The following is a 22612-nucleotide window of genomic DNA, read 5'->3' as shown; positions in this document are numbered from 1 at the left end:
AGGATGAAAGCTTGTGCAGTCCCCCTCACCACCTGTAGCATCTGAAAAGACAGCTGTGTCTCCCTCTTTTGAGCCTCTGAGATCTGGCCTATGTTGTTGAGTTTGCAATACAGGGCAGGCTTCTGGGCATTACCTTCATGGTTATAGAGGTGATTGAACCAGAACTCCAGGGACCGGATGCTGTAGGGAGATAGGTGAAAAGAGGTGAGTCTTATGTGGACACAGCCAGATAAGGTACAAAGGAGACAGACGCACGGGGCAGACACAAGGTCGACTATAGGTGAGCATCTCCCTTCTCCCTGCTATGGCACGGATGCTGCCCAGTTCATTTCATGTCATATAGGTCTGCACAGTCAGTGGGGATGTAGGGAGGGGGTGGACATGTGACTCACAAGCCAATCACTCCCTCCTAGAACGAGTCATCTTGTACAAGACCCAGGAAGTCGGCAGCTACTGAGTACAGAGCCAAAGGGGATGCCCTGGGCCCATACTTGAGAAAGAAGGATACTATGACGTGGGTCCCAAGGAGGACTTAGGGTGAAGCAAGATGTGGAAGCCGTGCTGGCATTGAGAGGATCAGGGTTTACAATGTCCAGGGACACTGAGAACCAGATCCATTTCCTAATAAGCCAGACGGTGGATGTGTAAATGCAGAAGACCATGTTGGTGTTAGGGCCAGAGGGTGTCAGGTGCAGTGGGAAACCAGTGACCTACGGGGAGAGGCTGTAGCTCCGTGCATGGGGGAAAGTGAGCCTGGGCTCTGGCCATGGAGCCCACAGATACCCTCGGCCTCAGCCTAGGGAGTTGCTTCCTCAGAGGCAGCAGAGCCCAGGGGAGAGGGCCGGTGGCTTGCGGATCTTGTCGCGCTACCACGCACTCACTTGAGCAGGCCGAGGATGAAGGCATTGAAGCGCATGGTGTGACTGGTGAGCTCTGGGAACTGGCTGACTTTGTTGTAGAGGCCGTGCAGGACCTTGGTGGATGGGCCTGGGAGGAAGCCAGAGTTGAAGGTCACATGCCTAGTCTCCGGAACCCTAAATTCACCCTGGGGCCCCCATCTTGCACTAAGCACTTACCTAGCTGTGTGGAGGCCTCAACCACACTCCATGGCATGTTCTTTCGTTGCCCGATGATGACGTCTAGCACAAAGGCCTTGAGCCCGTCCTCCAGCACAGCCCGGACCGCAGGGCACAGGTACTTCAGGACCAGGTGGCCTACATTGGGGCTAACGGAACTGTTCCCCAGCTTTGCCTGTGGACGCAGTAGGGAAGTACAGGGAATCGTTTGGAGCCCAACCCTGGGCCTCCTTGATGCTCTTAGCCCTCCTGGTGCTTCCGTTGGGATCCCCACGCCTAGGTATCAATTCTAGGCTCTAGATGCAAGCAAGCAAGGGAAGGTGCAGCACGGGGAAAGTGAGGGTTAGCAGGGCAGAACTCAGCTCTCCATGATTTCTCGCCTACCTTCACCCCGGGATCCCGGCTTGTGCCAAAATGGGCCACAATGAGATCCACCGCAGTGTTAACAGCTTTCACCAGCCCTGTAAGCAAGAATTTGATGTAACAGGTCCCTGAGCACATCTCTGGACAACTCAGCTGGGACTGGGCCTCGGTGGGAGAGGGAAGGGCTTCCACACACACACACACACACACACACACACACACACTTTCCGTCCCTGCACATGGGTCTCATCAAGGTACCGGGCTCTGGCCGCTTCCTCCAGTTCTCAAGCCCCTGTTTTCACCTCCCAGCCTGGACCCACTTCAGGGATTCCATCGTTGAGACCCTCCAAGTCCTAACTTCCTTGCCCTCCTACTCCAATCCTGGATCAATTTATTGTCTTTTCCACTCCAAGATGCCAGGGAACTGGCTACTGAACAAAGGCCACTCACACCAGTGACCGACAAGGGCACTCCCCTGAAGTGTGCCTTGTGGCACCCTCAGCTCAGCTCTCACGTTGCCATGCCAAGTCTTCACCCCTCTTCTCAAGTCCTTGGTTCTGCTTCACACCGAGAGCGGAGGCCACTGGTCATGAATTCCTCCACTTTTCCTCTCCATCCAAAAGACTTAAGCACGTTACCTCTCTCCTCCCTCCCTTCTACCTGTTCCCTCTCACTCCCTTTCCATTTGGAGGAAGGTGGCTCTTCCCCTTCTTACCCAAGGTTCTTCCCTCTCCCTAAGCTCTGAACTTCCCACTCTGCCTCTGAAAGGGATTTTAGCTTCAACTTTCTTCCTTTTAATGGGCTCCTTCCCCTTCAGTCCATAATTATGCTCAGTGTTTTCCCATCATCTCACTGATACTGCTCTGTCATGGTCCCTAGTTTGCTAAACAGAGTGATTCCTTGTCAGTCCGTATCCTACTAGAAGTTACCATAACGTTTACCCAAGAGGCTAGGGACAGCAAGTAACTGAATTCCCCCCAAGACAGCATGTGGGCACTTAGTTAGGACATGCAGTCTCCCTCACCGTACTCAGCTCCCGGAGGGAAGGGACTGAAGCCAGACTCCAAAGCATCTCATAAATGACCCTGCTCACCTGCACATTCTCATGCTACACGGTACACGGTACATGGTGCACCATACACAGTACACAGATTTCTCGCCCTGATGCCTGTGCTAATTCCTTCCTGGCACTTGGAATTCTAAGACAGGGAAATACCTGGAGGGCCAGGTAGCAGGGCAACAGGCACAAATAGGTAGTGACAACAGAATCCCTGGCCTGAGCTGGGGGTTATATCCACCTTTTTTCTGAAGCAGGTCAATGGAAATGGCTTCGGAGTTGCCATCTGGGGACAGACAAAACTCAGCAGGTGGTTTCTCAGTCAAGGAGAAAGGGTCTTGGAAGTCAGGGCAGGTCAGTGGTAATGGCTTCACTATTTGACCTGGGAAGAAGAGAAGAACATCAGTCCCAAATAGCTCTCTCTCCAAGAGCTGCAGCTCAGTTCTGCGCCTTATTCCCTCTGAGACACTTTCCTTTGAGACCGACCCCTTCTCTAGCCCTTCCCAGCCAAGGCAGAGCCTGTCCTGGGTGTACTGGGGGCCTGGACCACACACCATTCAGCCGGCAGCTCAGGTGGCTGGCAGCGCTGAGGGAGCCAGGGAACTCAAAGATGGGGTTCCTTCGAGCCAGCCGAGTGTCCTGCGGCCTCCGGTCTAGGCTCCCTGACAAACCAGGGGGGCCTAGTGGGTTCTTCCTCCTGTATTCCCGCCACTTGAGTGCTTGAGGGGATAGGTGGTTGGCTGAAAGCAGAACAGATTAGTGGAAGAGACAGGCAAGAATTACTAGGAGACAGCATTTCACATCTGCCCAGTGGGCCCACATAAAACATGAGAGTTAGTAGTGAGTACGTCTTATCCACAGATGCTGCAAATATTTTGACCTCAGACCCCAGGCTGAGTGTAAGAAACCATTCAAAGGCAAGGAGACGGGGCTCAAATCGTTAGGGGGCAGGCCGTGAAGCTCATACCGTTACTAGGTCTGGAGGCCATGTTGCCTTCACCACCTCCTCGGGCCAGGCTCTCTGCTCGGCTGAGGCTAGATCTCCAGGAGCCCAGAGGAGGCAAGCTTCCTGTTTCATGGAGTCGGTACTCGGCCAAGGTCAGTATCTTCTGATCATCCTTCTGTGGCTGCTGCTGGGAGGTGGCAGGCTGGACAGCAGGACAGGAGAGACTCCATGGGGGTGGGCTTTCTGTGGCTGTGGGCTGCTCAGGGGGAGGGGAGCACGAAGTGGAAGCAGAAGAGTCGGTGCTGAGCCCAAAGGGGCCAGCACTACGGATAGGGGAGTAGCTGCCCAGGGGTGATGGCCGTGAGGTTTCTGGCTCAGGCCCAGCTTTCCTGGCACCTCTGTTGGTGGATGCTTGTGACTCCCCGGAAGGGGCTGAGGCTGGGACTTGAGCAGTGGGGACAGCCAGTGGGGCAGGCTGCTGTGCACGGCTGCAGCCCGAGAGGCTGTAGAGCTGGGAGAGGCTGTGGAGGGCCCGGGCCTTGGACAACTGCTTGGGGAAGTGGTGCTGGAACACAAAGGGCTGGATGGGCAGCGTTGTTGGCCTCTGCTCCTTGCTGTAACGAAGGACGGGTCGGCTCTCAGCACCACCTCCTGTAGCAACAGGGATGGAAAAGGCATCAGATGGACAGACGCTGAAACCACATGAGAGGAAGCGCAGAAGTGGACAGGAGACGATGCTTACTGGGAGAGGGCAAGGGATGGGCAGGGCCTGGGTTGGAGGAATTAAATGGGATAGTGGTCATCCAAGCCTGGGGAGTACTACACTGCTCCCCCCTTCTTTTGTAAAACTTTTTATATTGTTTTTATGATACTGAGCTGTCTGGTATTCTCGGCTGTTTACCCGTTCTTCATTTTCTTGACTCCAAAGGCGGATGTATCTTAAGGCTCAATTCTTATATCTCACTGTACACATTTTCCCCTACATTATTCACATTCAGACATTCACACAGATGACTCCTGAACCCACAGCTTTAGTCCTGGCCTTCCTTTTGCTCTTCAGATCATTCTGCTTTGGGGTTTTGCTTTCATACAAAATTTGCTATTTTAAAACAGCTTACCTACCTATCACCTTTCTCCTGCTGACTTCCATTTCTGTCAGCGGTGGAGCCACCCTTCTTCTAAGACCTAAGGACTTGCAGTCACAGTCACAGACTTTCTGGGTCAAGATTTACTTCCAGCTTTCACTCATCACCCCCTACCCCCATCCAAGCAGATATGGTTCATTCTTGACCACATCTAACAGCACTAAAATATTTCTTGACCTGCAGCCAGAATCAACCTCCTGTCACCCCAGCCCACTCCTCCACGGTCCAGGCACTGGGGTCTCAGAGTCCACATGTGCTCCCTCTACACGTATGTGTGCTCCCCAAGAGTGGTCCTCTCCTATTCTTTCAGACAATCTTCAGGCCAATGTCCCTCAAAACGTGGGGCTCAGAACTAAACACAAAACTCCAGGTCACTTTGTCTTTGCGTCTGGGTTGTGCTTCTAATAAAACGCTGTGCATACTGTAAATATCCGAATGAACACAAGGTGGTGCTGGAAGCAGCTGCACAGCCTAAAACCCTGGGTGTGGCTCACTAGCACAAATCTGGCTCAACAACTCTGCGAGGCAGGAATGACAACCTTACACTGGAATTACATCCTCTTGACAGCTCAGAATATTGGAAACTCAGAGAGATTAAGTCCTTTGCCCAAGGCCACACAACTAGGAAGTGGCAGAACTAAAATTCTGCCTAAGCCAGAGTCTGACTTTGGGGCTAATGGTCTTTTCGCCATGGAATGGTATCAGGCTGGGTTTTCCCACGCCTCATCTTTCCTCATTAATGCACTGCAGTGAGCCTTCAGGAGATGTGGCCACAACCCCATTAGGGAGGTGTTTCAGAATCAGTCTCAGGGGAGATTTTCAATACCCACCCGTCATCCCCAGTCAGTGGTGCTTAGGGAGCAACCTTTGTCATTCTCCCTTGCTCACTATGCTCCCGCCATACTTCCTACAGTCCTTAACATGCCAAGTTCATTAACATCGTGGGGCCTTTTGCACCTGCTCTTCCTTCTGCCTGAAATTTTCTCATCATTCAGGCATCAGTTCAAACACCACCTCCTTCGTAAGACCCTCTCTGACCACGCCAGCCCCTCTGGCAAGTCACACTCGATGTCCTTACCCTGTTGTATTTCCTTCTGCATTTTTCACTGTCAGAAAGGATCTTGCCTGTTTATTGTCTACAACTTCTTGTAAGGACTCAAAAAAACAAGGTTTTAAAAACTGTTCACTACCATATCCCCAGTGCCTAGGACACAGCCTGGTATAGTGGGTACTGAATACAGATTTGTTAAGTGAATGAATCACCACTGAACCTTTGCTTAAGGCTGGCCTCACCGCATCCAGAGTCTCATCAGCTTGCTTCCTAAAATACCAGTCCCCTGTGGCCACCACTGCCCACAGCCCCGTCTTCTCTCTGCTCCAACTCCCACACCTGCCCTCCTCACCGACACCACTCCCCCCACCCTGGTCCCATCTTTAAGCACCCTGCTTTTCCTGCTGGCAGTGTCTTCTTCTTTTCCACTTCTTTAAATATCAAATTTCAAGGCTGAGCTGACCCTGATGATCAGGTTAGGTTCTCCCAACCTGAGCTTTATTCCTTACACCCCCTATATAAAGTGTTTGAATTAGACAATTTATTCCTACTCTTTTAAAAATCTTCCTGCTAAGTCCCCAGGATAGGGTTTGAGGCAGAGGGATGAGATGGGGGAAGGGGGAGGGGGGCGCTACTCTGGGCCGTGCCCCTCAGTTCTACCTTCAGGGAATATAAAGAGGAAGTTTACCCACTTGTCTGTGTGACAGCCCTTAAGAAAACTGGAGACAGGGACCACATTCACCTGAGTCTGCCCTCCGTAGGTGACACAGCCCCAAGTCCCTCAATTTCTTCTTAAAATGGAGGGCCCCGGACTTCCAGGTGAGCACTCACTGGGGGGTGGGGGTGGGGTGGGGGTGCTATCAACTCCTCCCTCCTGAAGTCTGTGAATAAATCCAGTCACTGTAACTTTTTGGACGGGCCCTCTAAAACTGATGACTCATTCTGAGTTTGCAGCCAGTGCAATATCCCAAATAACTCACGTACAGCGCGAACATCAAACTGCACATTGGTCCCTGTTTTAGTAGTTCTTTCCAGATTTGGGAAGGTCCTTCTGAATCTACATTCTGCTCTCAGGATCTCAGAGAGACCTCAGCGTCTTTTGTTACTCATGAATTCATTGAACTGTCACTCACTTTTTGATTAAAAAAATTAAAAAAAAAAAAAAAACAGAATCAGGAGAAGCGCCCTGTGGAAGGTCACTGGAGACTTATGGAATAGGACACAATCTCAGTATGAAAAATCTTATCTAATAGAAAAACATTTCAATGTCTCTCCTCCCACCTCTGACCAGGATTGTTCTTGCCCTCAGGACGCCAGACACAGGGTCCCCTGTGCTCAGACACACCCACCAGACACTGCCGTCCGAGATGGGAGGGGGTTCCTAAGGACCCCACTGTTTCTGACCCCCCTCTTCTATTTCCTTCCCCAAGGGCAGCTCCTCTGTGGGTGTTTAGCAGTGTGGAATCTTTTGCTGGACTATTTCTCTCTAATGGCAGAGATAATATTATTTATGGATTTTTAACTCTTTTCCTTTGATAAGCCAAGGAACCCAACCTAAGGCTACAGCACAGCAGATTCCTCTTTATCCCCCTGTCTCCTGCTTTATCTCCCCCTTCCACACCCTCTGAGATCCTGCTGTCTGTCCTTAGCTTTTAAGATTATCAGCCTTCCTCTCAGCGATTTCTCTTCAGAACTCATTTGCTTGGACCTAGCTCTTTTTTTTTAAACTTTCTCCTCCCTTGGTTCTGTGACTTCACTCTCTCCTGGTTTTCCTTCTATTTTCCTGCCTGATTCTTTTTTGTCTCCTTTGAGGGTTGCTCTGCTCACCCTTAAATCATGATATCCCCAGGGCTCTGTCCGTGTTCCCTTTATAGCTCCACACATTCTTGCTGGATGCTCTCATCCACCCATAGCTCCGACTGCCACTTTCAGCCCGATGACTCTCCCATCGTGGTGTCTCCTGACCTCCAGGAGTCCTTTCCTGTCTACCTCCCACCCCAAAAAAACAGTGACCTTTCTAATATGCAAACCAGAACAGGCTAAGCTGTTGTAAACAAACAGACAGACAAAAAAGCCACTTCCCTGATTAAAATCCTTTAGTGGTTCCGTCTGCATCCCACTACGGCTATACCCAATTATCTGTAGTTTCTACACACTATCCAGTCATTCCGTGCCTTTGTGGTTTTTAGAGACTACTCTGTGAGCCTCGGATGTTCTTCTTACAAGTCTCCACAAGGCCAGTTCCTTGTCGTTCTAGACTGTGCCTGCATGTGAACTGCATCAGCAGTCTTTCCCAGACATGTCAGTCTGATGCAGATATCCCTTGCACAGGCCAGTACGGTTCACTGCATTTCACTCTCCTGTTTGTCGGAATTCCGTGAGGGCAGAGATTGTCCCTCTCACCTTTCTATAACCAGCACCCACTTAACATAGAGCCTTTATAAAATCGTTACTTAAATATTATAAAATAATTAGGGAAAGAACTGGCCTCGGTGGTCTGAAGGTCAAGTGGCAGGTCTCGGGCTCTGCGAAGAGTGGCTGCAAGCACCGATCACAGAGTGAACTTCACTGACGCCCAGCGTGGTTTGCCCGTTGGACACATCCCTCGGCTCTTAGATAAAGCCCTTAAGCACTGCCGACTCCTAAATGTCCAAAACTAAACTCATGCCTCATCCCTCTTCCAGGAAATCCAACTCTGTGTTTGCAGTCCCTAATCACGTATCATCATCTTCCCAGTTATCCAGGCTCAGAATCACAATCTTCTGAGTGCTTTCTTTACTAACACATCAGTCTGCAAGTCCTGTTGATTTTAATCTCCTCTGTGCCTTTCCTTTCAATCCTTCAACCTCCTTCTCACCTTTACAACTGCAGGACATGCCCTGGGCTGGAAAGACGATAGGTTGAGGACCCTCTAGTGGTATGGATGGGGTGGGTGACAGGGCCCTATCTCCGAGGAGGCCATGCATACATTCTGGCATTCTCCAGCCTCTAGGTTTCTTACCGTCAGCTCTAGCTCTCGCATCCCTCTGGGTATGGCTGTTGGCTGGACTCCCTGGGAGAGCAGGCCCTGGATCCATCAGCTGCATCAGGGGGCCTTGCCCAGGAGCCCTTAGGATAGCAGGTGACATCTCACTGGACTGGGGTCCCTGACAGACCTGGGTGGACCAGGGCTCTGGGCCAACTAAGTCCATGTCTGGCCCCAAGGGCATGGGTGGTAGGCTATGGCTACAGTGAGCACCCTCATCCAGTGGGCCCACCCTGTCTTGTTGGGCTTCTTGAATGGGTGAGAACTCCTGGGAGGAGTCCCCAATGCTCACTCGAAGTGGCGGGGAGCCAGAGCCCGCAGCTTTCTTCCGTCCCTTGGCGAGCTCAGCAAAGGAGGTGACCCGCCTAGGTGGGGAGCTAGGCCCAGCCAGAGCTGTAGGGCCCTCACTCAGGCGCACTGGGCAACTCAACATGCGTTCCAGTGAGCCCAGGCGGGCCGGAGGGCTGCGCTCCAGGCTGCGGTCATAGCTTCGAGAGCGCTGACGTCCAGTGCTGAGGTTAGGGGGTGAAGTGTTAGTATACACTTGCCCCTCAATCACGGTGGGACCCACAGGAGCTGCAGCTTCCACAGAGGAACCCACTACTTCTTGTTTCTCTGGTTGGGCTTCTGGCTTCCGGAATAGGTAATACTCAGAGGGCTGACTAGGGCCAGGGTCTGGGCCAGAGCCAGGTACAGGACTTATCTTGGTGTGTTCTTCAGAGCAGCTGGTGATGGAAGAGCCAGCAGGGCTTGGAGATGATTGAGAGGACAGGTCACAGGTGACAAGTTTATAGTAATTCTGTGTGGCCACAACAAGACGGGCCTGGCTCTGGAAGCAGGCTGTGAGGTCAGCCACAGCTGGGCAGGGCTCACAGTGTGGGCGGTAGGAGTTACAGTTGGCATCGAGCTCAGGAGACGAGGCATGGGGACAACCATAGCTCCCTTCTCTTCCTCCACTGTCAGGGTGGTGGGACTCACAAGACATCTTAGACTCAGCTGGGGAGGGCTGAAGGTCCAGGTAGAAGGCGCCAGGGTCTGAGTGGCTGCAGAAGGAAGAGTCTGAGCAGGACTGTGGTGCAGAGTTGAGATTGGCACGGGAGGTGCCGTGCATCTTGTTGTAGAGGGTGCTGAAGGTGACCAGCACGCCATCGGAGCTGTTGCAGGAGGAGTCGCTCACGTAGCCCATGGACTGGTCGGCCGCCTCAGACTGACTGGATGTGCTGCTGCAGCGGCAGTGCTGGGGTCCTGAGCCTGAGCACCCGGGGTTCCTTGGGGATTCATCTGAACTGAGCTTCCATTCCTGGTCAAAGGAGAAGCCGGAGGTATCACTGGCTCCACCTCCACTGCCACTCCCGCCAGGTCCCCCACACTCATCCAGCTCCATGGTCTCTGTCTCCAGCTCTGGCTGGCAGCAGTGGTTCGTGCTGCACTGCTGAGCATCCAAGGTGGTCACCGGCTCCTGTTCCTGCCCCTCCACCACTCCGGCCCGACTCCGTGTTGCTCCCCATGGCCTGCCCACTCCGGGGCCGGGTGGTGGCAGTGGAAAAGAGGATAGGTGGAAGGTGGGCTGGCCAGCTCCATGCAGATGGAAGGACTGTTGGGTGGCACTATCACCAATGCTGTCATCATGTAAGTCACCAAGTCCTGGCTCAGCCACACCCTCCTGCAACAAGAAGGGATTATGTCGTTTAGGGGCCCCAGGGCCTCTTCCATCCGGACCCCTACTCTTGGTGTTGCTGTCTGCAGACCGCGCAGATCCCCCTGGGGCAGAGTGTAGACTGTTGTACAGCAGGGAGTCAGCTTGTCCTAGGTCTTGATCAGGTTGGGTTATGCCCAGCTCGGGTGGGCAGAAGGGATTGGGTCTTGTGCCCCCACTACCTCCACTTGCCCCTCCGCAGCACTGCCTGTCTGGGACCTGACAGTGCACCAGGGGGATGTGGTGAACGATGAGGGTCTCTCCAGTCAGCTTTGGGGGACTATCCATTCTGGAAAGTTCGAACAAGGGCATCAACAGCACCAGACACTGCCCCCGGAGCCCAATGGGGCAGAACACATTTCATCAGGAGAGCTTGGCACCTGGAGAGAGAGGGAAAGAAAGGGAAGCTAACGTCACTTCCCTGGAAGTCCGGGACATGCCCTTTCTCATATAATTTGCAGATGGAGAAGAGCCCCAGAGGAGGAAAGACTCAGAGTCAAGACGGAGCTTGATAACACAGCCTGACAGGACAGGGGGTATCCCCACACGCTTCCCGCATCGCACCGGTCCAGCTCTTCAGTTCCCCCTTCATTTTAAGTTTGCCTTGCATCCAATTGTGACAAAAGGCCAGGCCCTACCCCGCTTTTTAAAATTCTCACCCAAGGATATGTTTTTTGATTTTAGACAGAGAGAAAGGGAAGGGAGGAGGAGACATAAGGGGAGAGAGAGAAACATAAAGGTGAAGAAAAACATCGATCAGTTGCCTCCCGTACGTGTCCTGACTGTGAATTGAACCCACAACCTATTGGTGGCAGGGGTGACCAACTTGCGGCTCACGGGCCGCATGCGGCTCAGGATGGCTGTGAATGCGGCCCAACAACAAATCATAAATTACTTAAAATATTATGAGATTTTTTTTTGTAATTATGTGTTACAATGTATTTAATGTGCAGCCCAAGACAACTCTTCTTCTTCCAGTGTGGCCCAGAGATGCCGAAAGGTTGGACACCCCTGGACGGGATGGTGTTCCAACCCACTGAGCCACATGGCCAGGGCCTAGGCCTCTTTAATGCCACGTATGAAGATCTGGAGATCTCAGAGACAGCATTTTCTTCTCTTTCAAGGACACAGTTCTTAGTAAACAATGACTAATCCTCAGTACAAAAAAGTATGAATAGTGCCATAATTAAGAAAACACCACTAGGGTGTTTGATACGGTGCCAGGCACTGAGGCGATGCAGAGGTGCCTTGGACACAGCTGCAGCACAGAAGTTTACAGATGAGGAGAGAATCACAAATTCTATATCATGTCCTCACAACAATAGGCTATAGTTTTGCAAGAAAAGTATCTTTAAGTATACTATATCATTGGACCCCTGTGTCATCTCAGACTCCTTCACTCCTCCTCTCAGCCCCATAATACTTGTCCCTCTCTGACGACTGTGGGCTAAGCATCCTCACTCTCCCTACTACTGTACTGGAGCTTCTTGAATGCGGACACCGAGGTGGACATTAGAGTGACTGCAAGTATGGCTGATGCCGACCCCTTCCTGCTCATTGCAGGTGGGGTCTATTTTTACTTCCTTTCTATCACTCCAGCATAATACGACATTAGGCCTGGCAAACATAAGAGGCACAGTACATTTTTAATATTTGTTTAGCTTAGGGTACGGATCTTCTGAAGTATGCAAATTCTGTTCAGTTTCAGCCTAGAACATTCACTATAGGAGCACTCTAGAAAGTCGTCTCTTCCCAGTTTTACTCTTGATAGGCTAAGGTAAAGTTCAAGGTCTCCTGGCTCCAATTTCACGGAGCCCATTCTGAGCTTCTCCAGTCTCTTGGCCAGACTGTGGCAGAATGGCCTCCTCAAGTTCTAGTCTCCTGTGATACCAACATCACATCCTCACAGTCTTGTCTTGTGGAGACTCCTCATATCCAATTTTTCCTAATTCATCCATTTCTCTTCCTTCCTTTTTTATTCCTGTCATTTTCCTTTCATCGGCCATGAGTCTAAATCCCCCATTGCCTAAGTTCTCTATCACTTAGTTAAACTTCTAATACCACCAATTAAAAAAAATTTAACTCATTTAGATCGTAACATCACAGCTCTTCACGTAGAGTACAAGAAAGACATACCCAAGTTCATTTCATGCTCAAGACCATGAACAGGTAATACATAAAATAAAAAAATTCAAATAGCTAATAAATACATGTGTGAGGGACACAGTCTTAAAATATAACTATGTGCCCTGACTGGTATGGCTCAATGGGTTGGCTATCGTCCCACAAACCAAAAGGTTGCTGGTTCAATTTCCGGTCAGGGCACATGCCTGGGTTGCAGGCCAGGACTCCAGTATGGGCCGTGCAAAGGCAACCGATCAATGTTTCTCTCCCTCTCTTTCTCCCTTCCTTCTCCTCACTCTAAAAACAAGTAAATAAAATCTTTAAAAAATAAAATAAAACTATGCGTGTTAAGTTAAATTACATTAAAATTAAAAAGCAAGTGTTAACCATCTGTCTTCTTCCTTTCCTTTCTGAGAGGAAGGCTCCTTTGTTGGAGTTCCAAACCTTTGCATATTGATTGGGGTAATGAGTAGACATTACACCAAAAACACAAGTGACAGATGAAAAAATAGGTAAGGTAAGATGAACTTTTTTTTTAATCCGCACCCAAGGACATTTTTTCATTGCTTTTTAGAGAGAGAGGAAGGGAGGAGGGAGGGAGGGGGAGAGAGAAAGAGAGAGGGAGGGAGAGAAACATCAATATGAGACAGAAACATGATCGGATGCTTCCTGTATATACCCGACCTGGGATTGAACCCACAACCTAGGTAGGTGGCTTGACTGAGGAGTGAACCAGCAACCCTTCAGTTTATGGGACAGTGCTCCAACCAACTGAGCCACCCACGCTTGCCAGGGAAGGTAAGATGAACTTTATAAAAATTAAAAACCTTTGTGTCTCAAATAATACCATTAAGAAAGTAAAAAGACAGGGCTTCCAGCCAAGATGGAGGCATAAGTAGATATGCTTTGCTTCCTCGCACAACCAAAAGAAGGATAAAAACCAATTCAAAAATAAAAAACAACCAGAACTGCCAGAAAATCAAACTGTATGGAAGTCTGACAACCCAGGAGTTAAAGAAGAAACATTCATTCAGACTGGTAAGAGGGGTGGAGACAGGCAGCCGGGGCAGAGAGAATGAGCAGCAAGGTGGCAGCTGGCCTAGCCGGTGGTCCCACATTTTCGTGCGGATAAACCCAGAGGGACGACTGGGGAGCAAGGCAGACCGAGCAACCCAGACCGAGCAACCCAGACCGAGCAACCCAGGGTTCCAGTGCGGGGAAATAAAGCCTCAAAACCTCTGACTGAAAATACCTGTGGGGGTTGAGGCAGCAGGAGAAACTCCCAACCTCACAGGAGAGTTTGTTGGAGAGACCCACAGGGTCCTAGAATGTACACAAGCCCACCCACCTGGGAACCAGCACCAGAAGGGTCCAGTTTGCTTGTGGGTATCAGGGGAAGTGACTGAAAGCAGGGCGAGAGCCAAGCAAGTCACATTGTTCCCTCTCTGACCCCATCCCCACATACAGCACCACAACCCAGAAGTGTGTTGCACCGCCCTGGCAAATACCTAAGGTTTTGCCCCTTGCGAAGTAACAGGTGCTCCAAGACAAGGAAATATGGCCCAAGTGAAAAACAGATCAAAACTCCAGAAAAAGAACTAAGGGATGAGGAGATAGCCAACCTATCAGATGCAGTGTTCAAAACACTGGTAATCAGGATGCTCACAGAAATTATTGAGTATGGTTGCAAAATAGAGGAAGAAGTGAAGGCTATGCAAAGTGAAATAAGGAAAAATATACAGGGAACCAACAGTGAAGAGAAGAAAACCAGGACTCACATCAATGATTAGGAACAAAAGGAAGAAATAAATATTCAACCAGAACAGAATGAAGAAACAAGAATTTAAAAAAAGGAGAGGCTTAGGAACCTCCAGGACAACTTTAAACATTACAACATCCAAATCATAGGGGTGCCAGTAGGAGAAGAGGAAGAGAAAGAAATTGAAAACTTATTTGAAAAAATAATGAGGGGGGACTTCCCCAATCTGGCAAAGGAAATAGACATACAATTTCAGGAAGCTCAGAGAGTCCCGAACAAGTTGGATCTCAAGAGGAACACACCAAGGCACATTGTAATTACATTACCCAAGACTAAAGATAAAGAGAGAATCTTAAAAGCGGCAAGAAAAAAGGAGACAGTTACCTACAAAGGAGTTCCCGTAAGACTATCAGCTGATTTCTCAAAAGAAACCTTATAGGCATGAAGGGACAGGAAAGAAGTATTCAAAGTCATGAGAGGCAAGGACCTTCATCCAAGATTATTCCATCCAGCAAAGCTATCATTTAGAATTGGAGGGCAGATAAAGTGCTTCCCAGATAAGGTAAAGTTAAAGGAGTTCATCATTACCAAGTCCTTACCATATGAAATATTAAAGGGGCTTATGTAAGAAAAAGAAGATCAAAACTATGACTAGTAAAATGACAACAAACTCACAACAATCAATGACTAAACCTAAAAAAAAAAACAAGAACAAAAACAAACTAAGCAAACAACGAGGACAGGAACAGAATCACAGAAATGGAGGTCACATGGAAGGTTATCAGCGGGGAGAGGAATAGAGGGAAATGGGGACAGAGGTAGAGGGAATAAGAAACATATTGGTAGGTACAAAATAGACAGGAGGATGTTAAGAATAGTATAGGAAGTGGAGAAATCAAAGAACTTATATGTATGACCCATGGCCATGAACTAAGGGGGAGAATGCTGGAGGGGAGGGGGGTACTGGGCAGAGGGGGATAAAAGGAAGAAAAACATGGGATAACTGTAATAGCATAATCAATAAAATATACTTAAAAAACAGAAAGTGAAAAGACAACCCACAGAATGGGAGAAAATATTTGCAAATCATATATCTGCTAAGAGATTTCTGATCAGAAGTCTTACAATTCAACAATAAAAAGGTATATAACTCAATTAAAAGCTGGGAAAAAGAACTTGAATAGGCATTTCTCCACAGAAGACCTACACATGGTCAATAAGCACATGAAAAGATGCTCAACATCATTAGCCATTAGAGAAATAAAAGTCACAATGAGATACCACTTCACCCCACTACATCAGCTAAGATAAAAGACAGTAACAAATGTTGGTGAGGATGTGGAGAAATCGGAACCCGGAAACACTGCTGGAAGCCATGGAAAATGGTGCTGCTACTTTGGAAAACAGTCCGGCAGTTCCTCAGAATGTAAAACAAAGTTACCACGTGAGCCCGCAATTCTACTCCTAGATATATACCCAAGAGAAAGGAAAATATATTTTTACATAAAAAATGTATTTTTATGTAAAAGCTTGTATACAAATATCCATATCGGCATTATGCACAATAGCCAAAAAAGTGGGAACAATACAAATGTCCATCAACTGATAAATGGGTAAATATAATGTGGTATATACATACAACAGAATATTATTGAGCAATAAAAGGAATGAAGTACTCATACATGCTACAACATGAATGAACCTCAGAATGGTAAGTGAAAGAAGCCAGTCATAAAAGGCTTCTTTGTATGATGTTGTATGAGTCCATTTACATGAAATGTCCAGAATAGGGAAATCCCCAGAAACAGAAAGTAGATTAGCGGTTGCCAGGGACTGGGATACGGGGATGGGGCGTGACTGCAAATGGGTGTGTAGGTCCTTTTTGGGGGAATGCAAATGTTTTGAAATCAGGCAGTGGTGAAGGCTACACAAGTCTGTGAATAAAATCAAAACTATGGAATTACATGGTATGTCATTATATCTCAATTTTATGAAAGGGTGAACTTGTGGCATGTGATTTTTATCTTAATAAAGCTGTTATTGAAAACATTTTTCAAAACAGGAAAAAGGATTAGGGTTTAGAGGAAGAGCAAAAGAGCGGTGAGGAAGGGGACTGATGCTGAGCAGGGGAAGACACTGGGCACTTGCAGAGACCAGGTGAAAAGGAGAAAAGGGAGGAGCAGCCGCCGTAAAGCGTGAGATTTTGTACAGAGAGGTGAAGTGCATTTGGGGGAAGCTTTGCTGTGAGGTACATAAGATAACCTTCCCTTCACTCTTCTTATCTCTGCCATTCCTTCACCAAGAAAATTCTGTGTTCAAATACATATGCCACAAAGATAATGGAGAGTTGGAGACATTTTAAAATTCCAATAATAACCAATTTTAAGATGTACAGAACAGAATATCTTTAACATAATGTTGTGTTAATATGATTATTGACTTGGGAAAATGTTCACAAAACATTAAGTGAAAATGGCACATTACAAACACCATGTACATTATGACACCATTTTAAAAAATAAACATGTCTACATCTGTCTTAGTTCAGGCTGCTGTAACACAGTGCCTCAGACTGGGTGGCTTATAAAAGGCAGAAAGTTATTTCTCAAAGTTTTGGATGCTGTGAAGTCCAAGGTCAAGGTGCCAGCATGGTTGTGTTCTGGAGAAAGCCCTCTTTCTGGTACGTAGCTGGGCACCTTCTTGCTGTGTCCCTGAAGGTATAAGGGACAAGGGATCTCTCTCTGGAGTCTGCTTTACAAGGGTACTAATCCCACTCATGAGGTTTATGTCCTCAAGACCTAATCACCTCCCAAAGGCCCCCTTCTTACTATCATTACCTTTGCGGTTAGGATTCAACATGAATTTTGGGGGGCACACACATGGAGACTATAGGGGTGTGCACGGGAGAAAATTCAGAAGCGTGTACAACAAATGTTAACAGTGCTTATCTCTGTTGAGTGATTTTGGATTATGTTTAATTGTATTTTGTTTTATATGTATGTGTTTTCTTAATGTGTATATAATAAATATCATTATGTACATAATTAACAGTTTTATTCTTTAAACACCACAGATAAGGTGGAGGGGCTTCCTCTTATACATGGTACCAGGTTTCCCTAGAATCCAGGCCACAATCCAAGGTCAGACTAAAAGGCGCAGATAACTTTCCTGTACATACAGCAGTGACTCTGGAAGTCCCTATGGGCTATAGCCATCACTTGAACCACAATGAATACCCCCCCCCCCCTTTTCAAGCACGATTTTCAAGAGGCATTCACAGGTATATACACATAAGAATGTATCATTCGGACCCACAAAACTATTACTGGGTCATAAGTGCATTCAAATGGAAACACACAGTGACACACAGTCTAGATAGAATGCTGAATCTCTCAACCAGGGGTAAAGAACAAATGGACATGGAAGGTGATAAAGAGCCTTTGGTTGGCGGGCTCTGACAGCTGTATTATAATGTTACGTTTACCGCCCTGTCCCTCAGATGACAGGGTAGTTCCTTGAGGTCAAAAACGGTGATTTAGTCAACTCTGTGTCCCTAGAACCCATACATGGTGCTGGGAACACAGTAAGTGCTTGGTTATTTGTTGACTCCTATTTTACCCACTTAAAAATTGACTTGTCTTTCTTTATAAATTGAGTCTAGGAACCCTGGCTGGTTGGCTCAGTTGGTTGGAGCATCATCCCATACACCAAAAGGTTACAGGCTGATCCCCAGTCAGGGCACATACCTAGGTTGCCAGTTCGATTCCTAGTCAGGGTGTGTAGGGAGACAACTGATTGATGTTTCTCTCTCACATTGATGTTTGTGTCTTTCTCTACCTCTCTCCCTTCCGCACTCTCTAAAATCAACAAGTATATCCTCCAGTGAAGATTTAAAAAAAATTCAGTTTAGAAGTTTTTTGTTTATTCTGGATATGTCTTTTCTCAGACATACATCTTGAGAATATTTTCTCTCAGCCTGTGGCTTTGCCCCTTTGTTTTCTTAATGGTATTTTTTTTAACTAACAGAAGTTTTTAATTTTATAAGTTCTTTTTATCTTTTTAAAATTTTTAGTTTAAAGCTTTCTATATCCTGCTTACCTAAGAAACCTTTGTCTATCCCAAGACCATAAGGAAAATTTCCTGTTTTTTCTAAAAGTTGTATAGTTTTAGCTTCTCATTTAGGTTGTATCAAATCCTATTTTAAGATAAAGGTTTTTCACTGGTGGATTTTCTTTTGTTTTGTATTTTTGTATTTCAGGGGTCTTCTTCCTTCCTGATCTCCACAAAGCCAAGGGAAATGCCTGCCAATCACTTCTCCACAGACAACTCCAGTTTAGCCAAAGGAGGTGTGAAGTTCTGTGGGTGTCTCACGAGATTTTTGCATTCATGTCTTCCTCCACCCCAAACTTTCACATGCACGTTTTATGTACGTCATCTCATTAGTCTTCACCACAGCTCACCAAAGTTGGCAGAGCCACTTCCATTTAAACAAATAAGGAAATCAACATTCAGAAAAATAAAATGACTTGCCCAAGACCACTCAATGAATAAATGACAGAATGAACATGGGACCTCGGAATTCTAACTTTTGACCTTTTTCTTTAAATTTTTTTTTTCTTTTATTGATCCCAGAGAGAGGGGAAGGGAGAGAGAAAGAGAGGGAGAGAAACATTGATGTGTGAGAGAAACATTGATTGGTTGCTTCCTGCTGAAGGACCCACAACCCAGGAATGTGCCCTGACCGGGAATCGAACCAGCAACCTTTCTTCCATCTCCAGGAGGATGCCCAACCAACTGAGCCATACAGGCCAGGGAAATCTAAGGAACTCTTTCTATCCGCTCAGCAATAGGGTAACTCTGGGCAGGAAAATGTTCCTAAATCCCAGAAGAAAGGTTTCCTCTGTCTTTGGTCATCAGGGTCTTTCTGCCAGTCAATCGAGCCTCTCTTCTTGGCCTCCTGGGGAAGACAGCAGTACTCAGTTGCTATTCTCTAGCAATCTGACCTTGTCCTGAGGTCCCAGGAGGAGTCTCAGTAGGACTGAAAACTTTTTCACTGCCAGGGTCCTCTCTCGGGCAGGACTGGAGAGAAGAGAGCAGGAGGATGAATCCAGGAGTATCAGCTTATGCTTAGGTATCTTCCTGTTAGAAATCTAAGCCTGTATAAGCATGCTGATTATAACAGGTCAGGTGCCCTAGGCATTACAGTGCCCCCCCCCCCCCCATACTGTGGAGCCTCTTGGTCAACCTCCTTTCTTACTCCATCCATTTTTACCTGGAGCCTCGTGGCTGCCACAGTGCCAGGATAAGGTAAGTGTGTCTCTGTGCATGTATGTATATGTGGAGGGAAAGGATGGGCTGGATGCTTCTCAGCCCTTCCTCTTGAAAGCTGCATGGATCCCTCCTTCTTCTCCATCATAAACTTACAGTAGCTTTAGGGGTGTCTCCTCCCATTACGCCTTTGTCTCTAGATCTGATCCTCTCCACCCTGACCCACACTATAGCAGCTTCATTAGAAATGCCCAGAAAGGAAAGAGGGGTTCTTCTACTTCTTGACCAAAAATAAATAAATAAAATAAAATTTTACATATGTATATATATATTCGTATATGGCATTAGCCCATCTGCTTTCACCTATCTCTGCACCAAATATGTGCATGGGTGAGCTTGTTTAATATTTGCTCTTATGCTCACTCCCACTATCTTTAGGAAAGACAAAGCCAACCCTCAGAAGCTAGCGCCCAAACCTTTTGATCGGTTATCCTACCGTCCGTGCCCTCCCCCTCCCCCTCCCCCAGCTCCGCTGAGCCATACCTCGGTATGGGGCTTTGAGCTGAACCCGAAGGCTTCTGTTCCTTTTGCACTCCGACCAAGCTCAACCTTGACAGTTCCAGCTGAGGCACTGTTCCACGGGATCACACAGGGGGAACTGGGTCGATTTCTTAAGATCTGATTTCTGCTAATACAATGGCAACGTTGCTAATGCAAGGAGGCTGCGCAATCCCAGCCCCAATATCCTTGCTGCTGCTGCCGCTGCTGCCGCTGGTGCTGCGGTGACGTTGCCGCTAAGGGAAGGGGGAAGGGAAAGCAGCAGGCATGCCCACAGTACAGCGGCTCAGCCTCCCTCCCTGTCAGTCCCGGAGGGCCTTAGCCTAGGGAAGGGAGAAAGGAGACAGCCTCCGAGGGCAGCCAGTGCTGGAAGATGAGAACTCTCAAGGCAGCAAGGGAAATTAGGGAGAGCCCTGGGCTTAGCTCCTCTCTTGTCCTTAAGAGTCTCAGAAAAAAGCCTGGGCAGAGGCTTAGAGCTTCCTTCCTTCCTTAGGCCCCTCCTTTTAGATCTTAGCCAGAAACCTCTCCCTCCTCTTTTTGCCCACTCTGAATGACTTCTTGTTTTCCAGCTTTTCCCTTTCACTAGGATACCAGACTGGCCCCTGGGTGGAGCCGCCAGACTGGGAAGGGGTTCCTGAAGCCCTTGAGGGAGGCTGCCGACACCAGCAGTAACACCAAGTTCAGTCTTTAAGGATGCCCTTGTAGACTTAGCACTAGGCTTTCCAGGGCATGCCACTTCAGAGAAATGCGTCTGTCTCAGGAGGAGAGACTGCACCATAGGCAGGCTTCTATACACAGGGTGGTAGTGAGCCTTAGGACCAAGCTGGCTACAGGCCCCTTTCCTAACACAGGGTCCAATTCAGATCCCTGATCTTCAGAGTCTGCTAATGTAACTGGAGCAGAATCCTCACTTCTCACCTACATCAGTTTTTTTTAAGATTTTATTTATTTATTTTTTAGAGACACTTCAAGGGAGGGAGAAAGAGTAGGAGAGAAACATTGGCTACCTCTCGTGCACCCCCAGCTGGGGACCTGGCCCACAACCCAGGCATATGCTCTAACCAGGAATTGAACTGGTGACCTTTCAGTTCATAGGCTGGTGCTCAACCCACCGAGTCACTCCAGCCAGGGCTCTCCATCAGTTTTTGGATAGTGCTGAGCCAGGGTCCAGCTGGGTCTGTGGGGGAAGCAGAATCCTTTGGGGCAGGCCCAGGGAGTGGGATGACTATTTTCTGGGGAAAGGAAGGCAAGGCAAGGAAGGCTAGGCCAGAAAAAAAATCTGTTCTGTCTGTAGACCTACAGAACCCTCTACCCCTTCCCTGCTTCACCCTCTTCAGGCTCTGGGCCAGTTTTGTGGGAACCAGCAAAGAGACACCACAGCCAACTGTACAGTAAGTGGCAGCATGTCTCTGCCCACTTTATGCCAGTGCCCACTGCTACCACCCTTGGTCTCAGGCTGGGCATGGCCCCTAAGCACTAGCCCTGCCTGGGGCTCCGCCCAGTGTTGACTACTATCTGGACTCCAGAGCTAAGCCCTTCAGGTCCCTAGAAAGAAGGTTTGGGTCCACTGGCCAGGAACATAGCAGCCACTACCACACGGGATCCAGAAGAAATAGTTTCTTTCTTCTTATTGCTTCTTCTGTTCCCTATGAGACTCACGCACCCACTGATGCTACACTGAGATGAGCTGAACTGGAGAGAGAACAGAAGTGGCTAAAATGCCAAAAGCTATCTCCAACCTTGACTTGTTTGAGGGGCCATGGACCCTTGATCCTACAAAACAGAAAACAATGAGGAAGGGAAGGAGAAAAGGGAGGCTGCTGTTCATAAAATTAACCACTAATGAACCTTGCAGGGAAAGTAAAAGGAGCAGAAATGGTGTCACTGTACTTCCTTCTCCCCTGGTACAGACCTCAAAGGGGATTGGATAAGCAGCTGTAGATTAGGGCAAAGTCAATTTCCATGACCAAGTGCTTAACATTCAAGCTTCTTACTGTAAGAGCTCTGGGCCCAGTGTCTTTGTCTCTGAAATTCCTGTGAGGCTAAGCCATGCATTGCACTGGAGAGCCACCACTTACAAAATGTTTCCAGGTACTTACATGGAAGGCGGCAGCTCTCATGTTTCCAGTGCTGGGCTTTACTTCACTACATCTTAGGCCCATTGTCACCTACTTTCCAGCCAAGACTGCCCAAGATCTATAGGGCTTCTGGGGAAAGATCAAATTATTTCCTGGCTAGAAACCAAATACAAATACTGTCACATTATAAACCTCAACTGCCTTTTAACTAGTCTTCTCACCTGCAGTTTACCATCCAGTACCGCCAGCTTCATCTCCCTGAAGCACCTCTTTCTTCAGGGTCACTCCTCCTGCTCCTTTTAATGGTCTCTCATGCCCAGAGAATCAAGTTCAAACTCCTCATTTTGGCTTTCAAGGTCCTCCATCTTGGTTCTCTACTCCCTTTCTACCCAAACTTACTTCCCATGCCCCATCATGTAGTCCTTCAAACTGGTTTCACAAGCTCATTTCCACTCTGCTGCCTTTG

General features: G+C 48.1%; 1 protein-coding gene across 5 annotated transcripts in view; it reads right to left on the bottom strand.

The window, feature by feature from the left end:
* RUSC2 (RUN and SH3 domain containing 2) overlaps positions 1-22612 on the bottom strand; it is a 56976-nt gene that overhangs the window by 2078 nt on the left and 32286 nt on the right. For 3 of the 5 annotated variants that reach the window (XM_028514427.2, XM_028514283.2, XM_028514254.2), the window contains 8 exons: positions 8640-10739; positions 3464-4093; positions 3051-3236; positions 2738-2878; positions 1461-1537; positions 1077-1251; positions 882-987; positions 134-180 (listed from right to left, as the gene is read on the bottom strand). In XM_028514427.2, coding sequence (XP_028370228.1) covers positions 134-180; positions 882-987; positions 1077-1251; positions 1461-1537; positions 2738-2878; positions 3051-3236; positions 3464-4093; positions 8640-10671 — 3394 coding nt within the window. In that variant the 5' untranslated portion in view covers positions 10672-10739. Of the gene's footprint in view, positions 1-133; positions 181-881; positions 988-1076; positions 1252-1460; positions 1538-2737; positions 2879-3050; positions 3237-3463; positions 4094-8639; positions 10740-20053; positions 20563-22612 lie in introns of those variants that run through there. The other 2 variants (XM_028514219.2, XM_028514583.2) reach the window with 2 other exon arrangements.

This window comes from Phyllostomus discolor, chromosome 3 (assembly GCF_004126475.2).
Source record: "Phyllostomus discolor isolate MPI-MPIP mPhyDis1 chromosome 3, mPhyDis1.pri.v3, whole genome shotgun sequence".
NCBI classification, from domain to species: domain Eukaryota; kingdom Metazoa; phylum Chordata; class Mammalia; order Chiroptera; family Phyllostomidae; genus Phyllostomus; species Phyllostomus discolor.
Note: the sequence above shows the minus strand (reverse complement) of the source record. Positions and strands in the feature narration are given on the sequence as shown.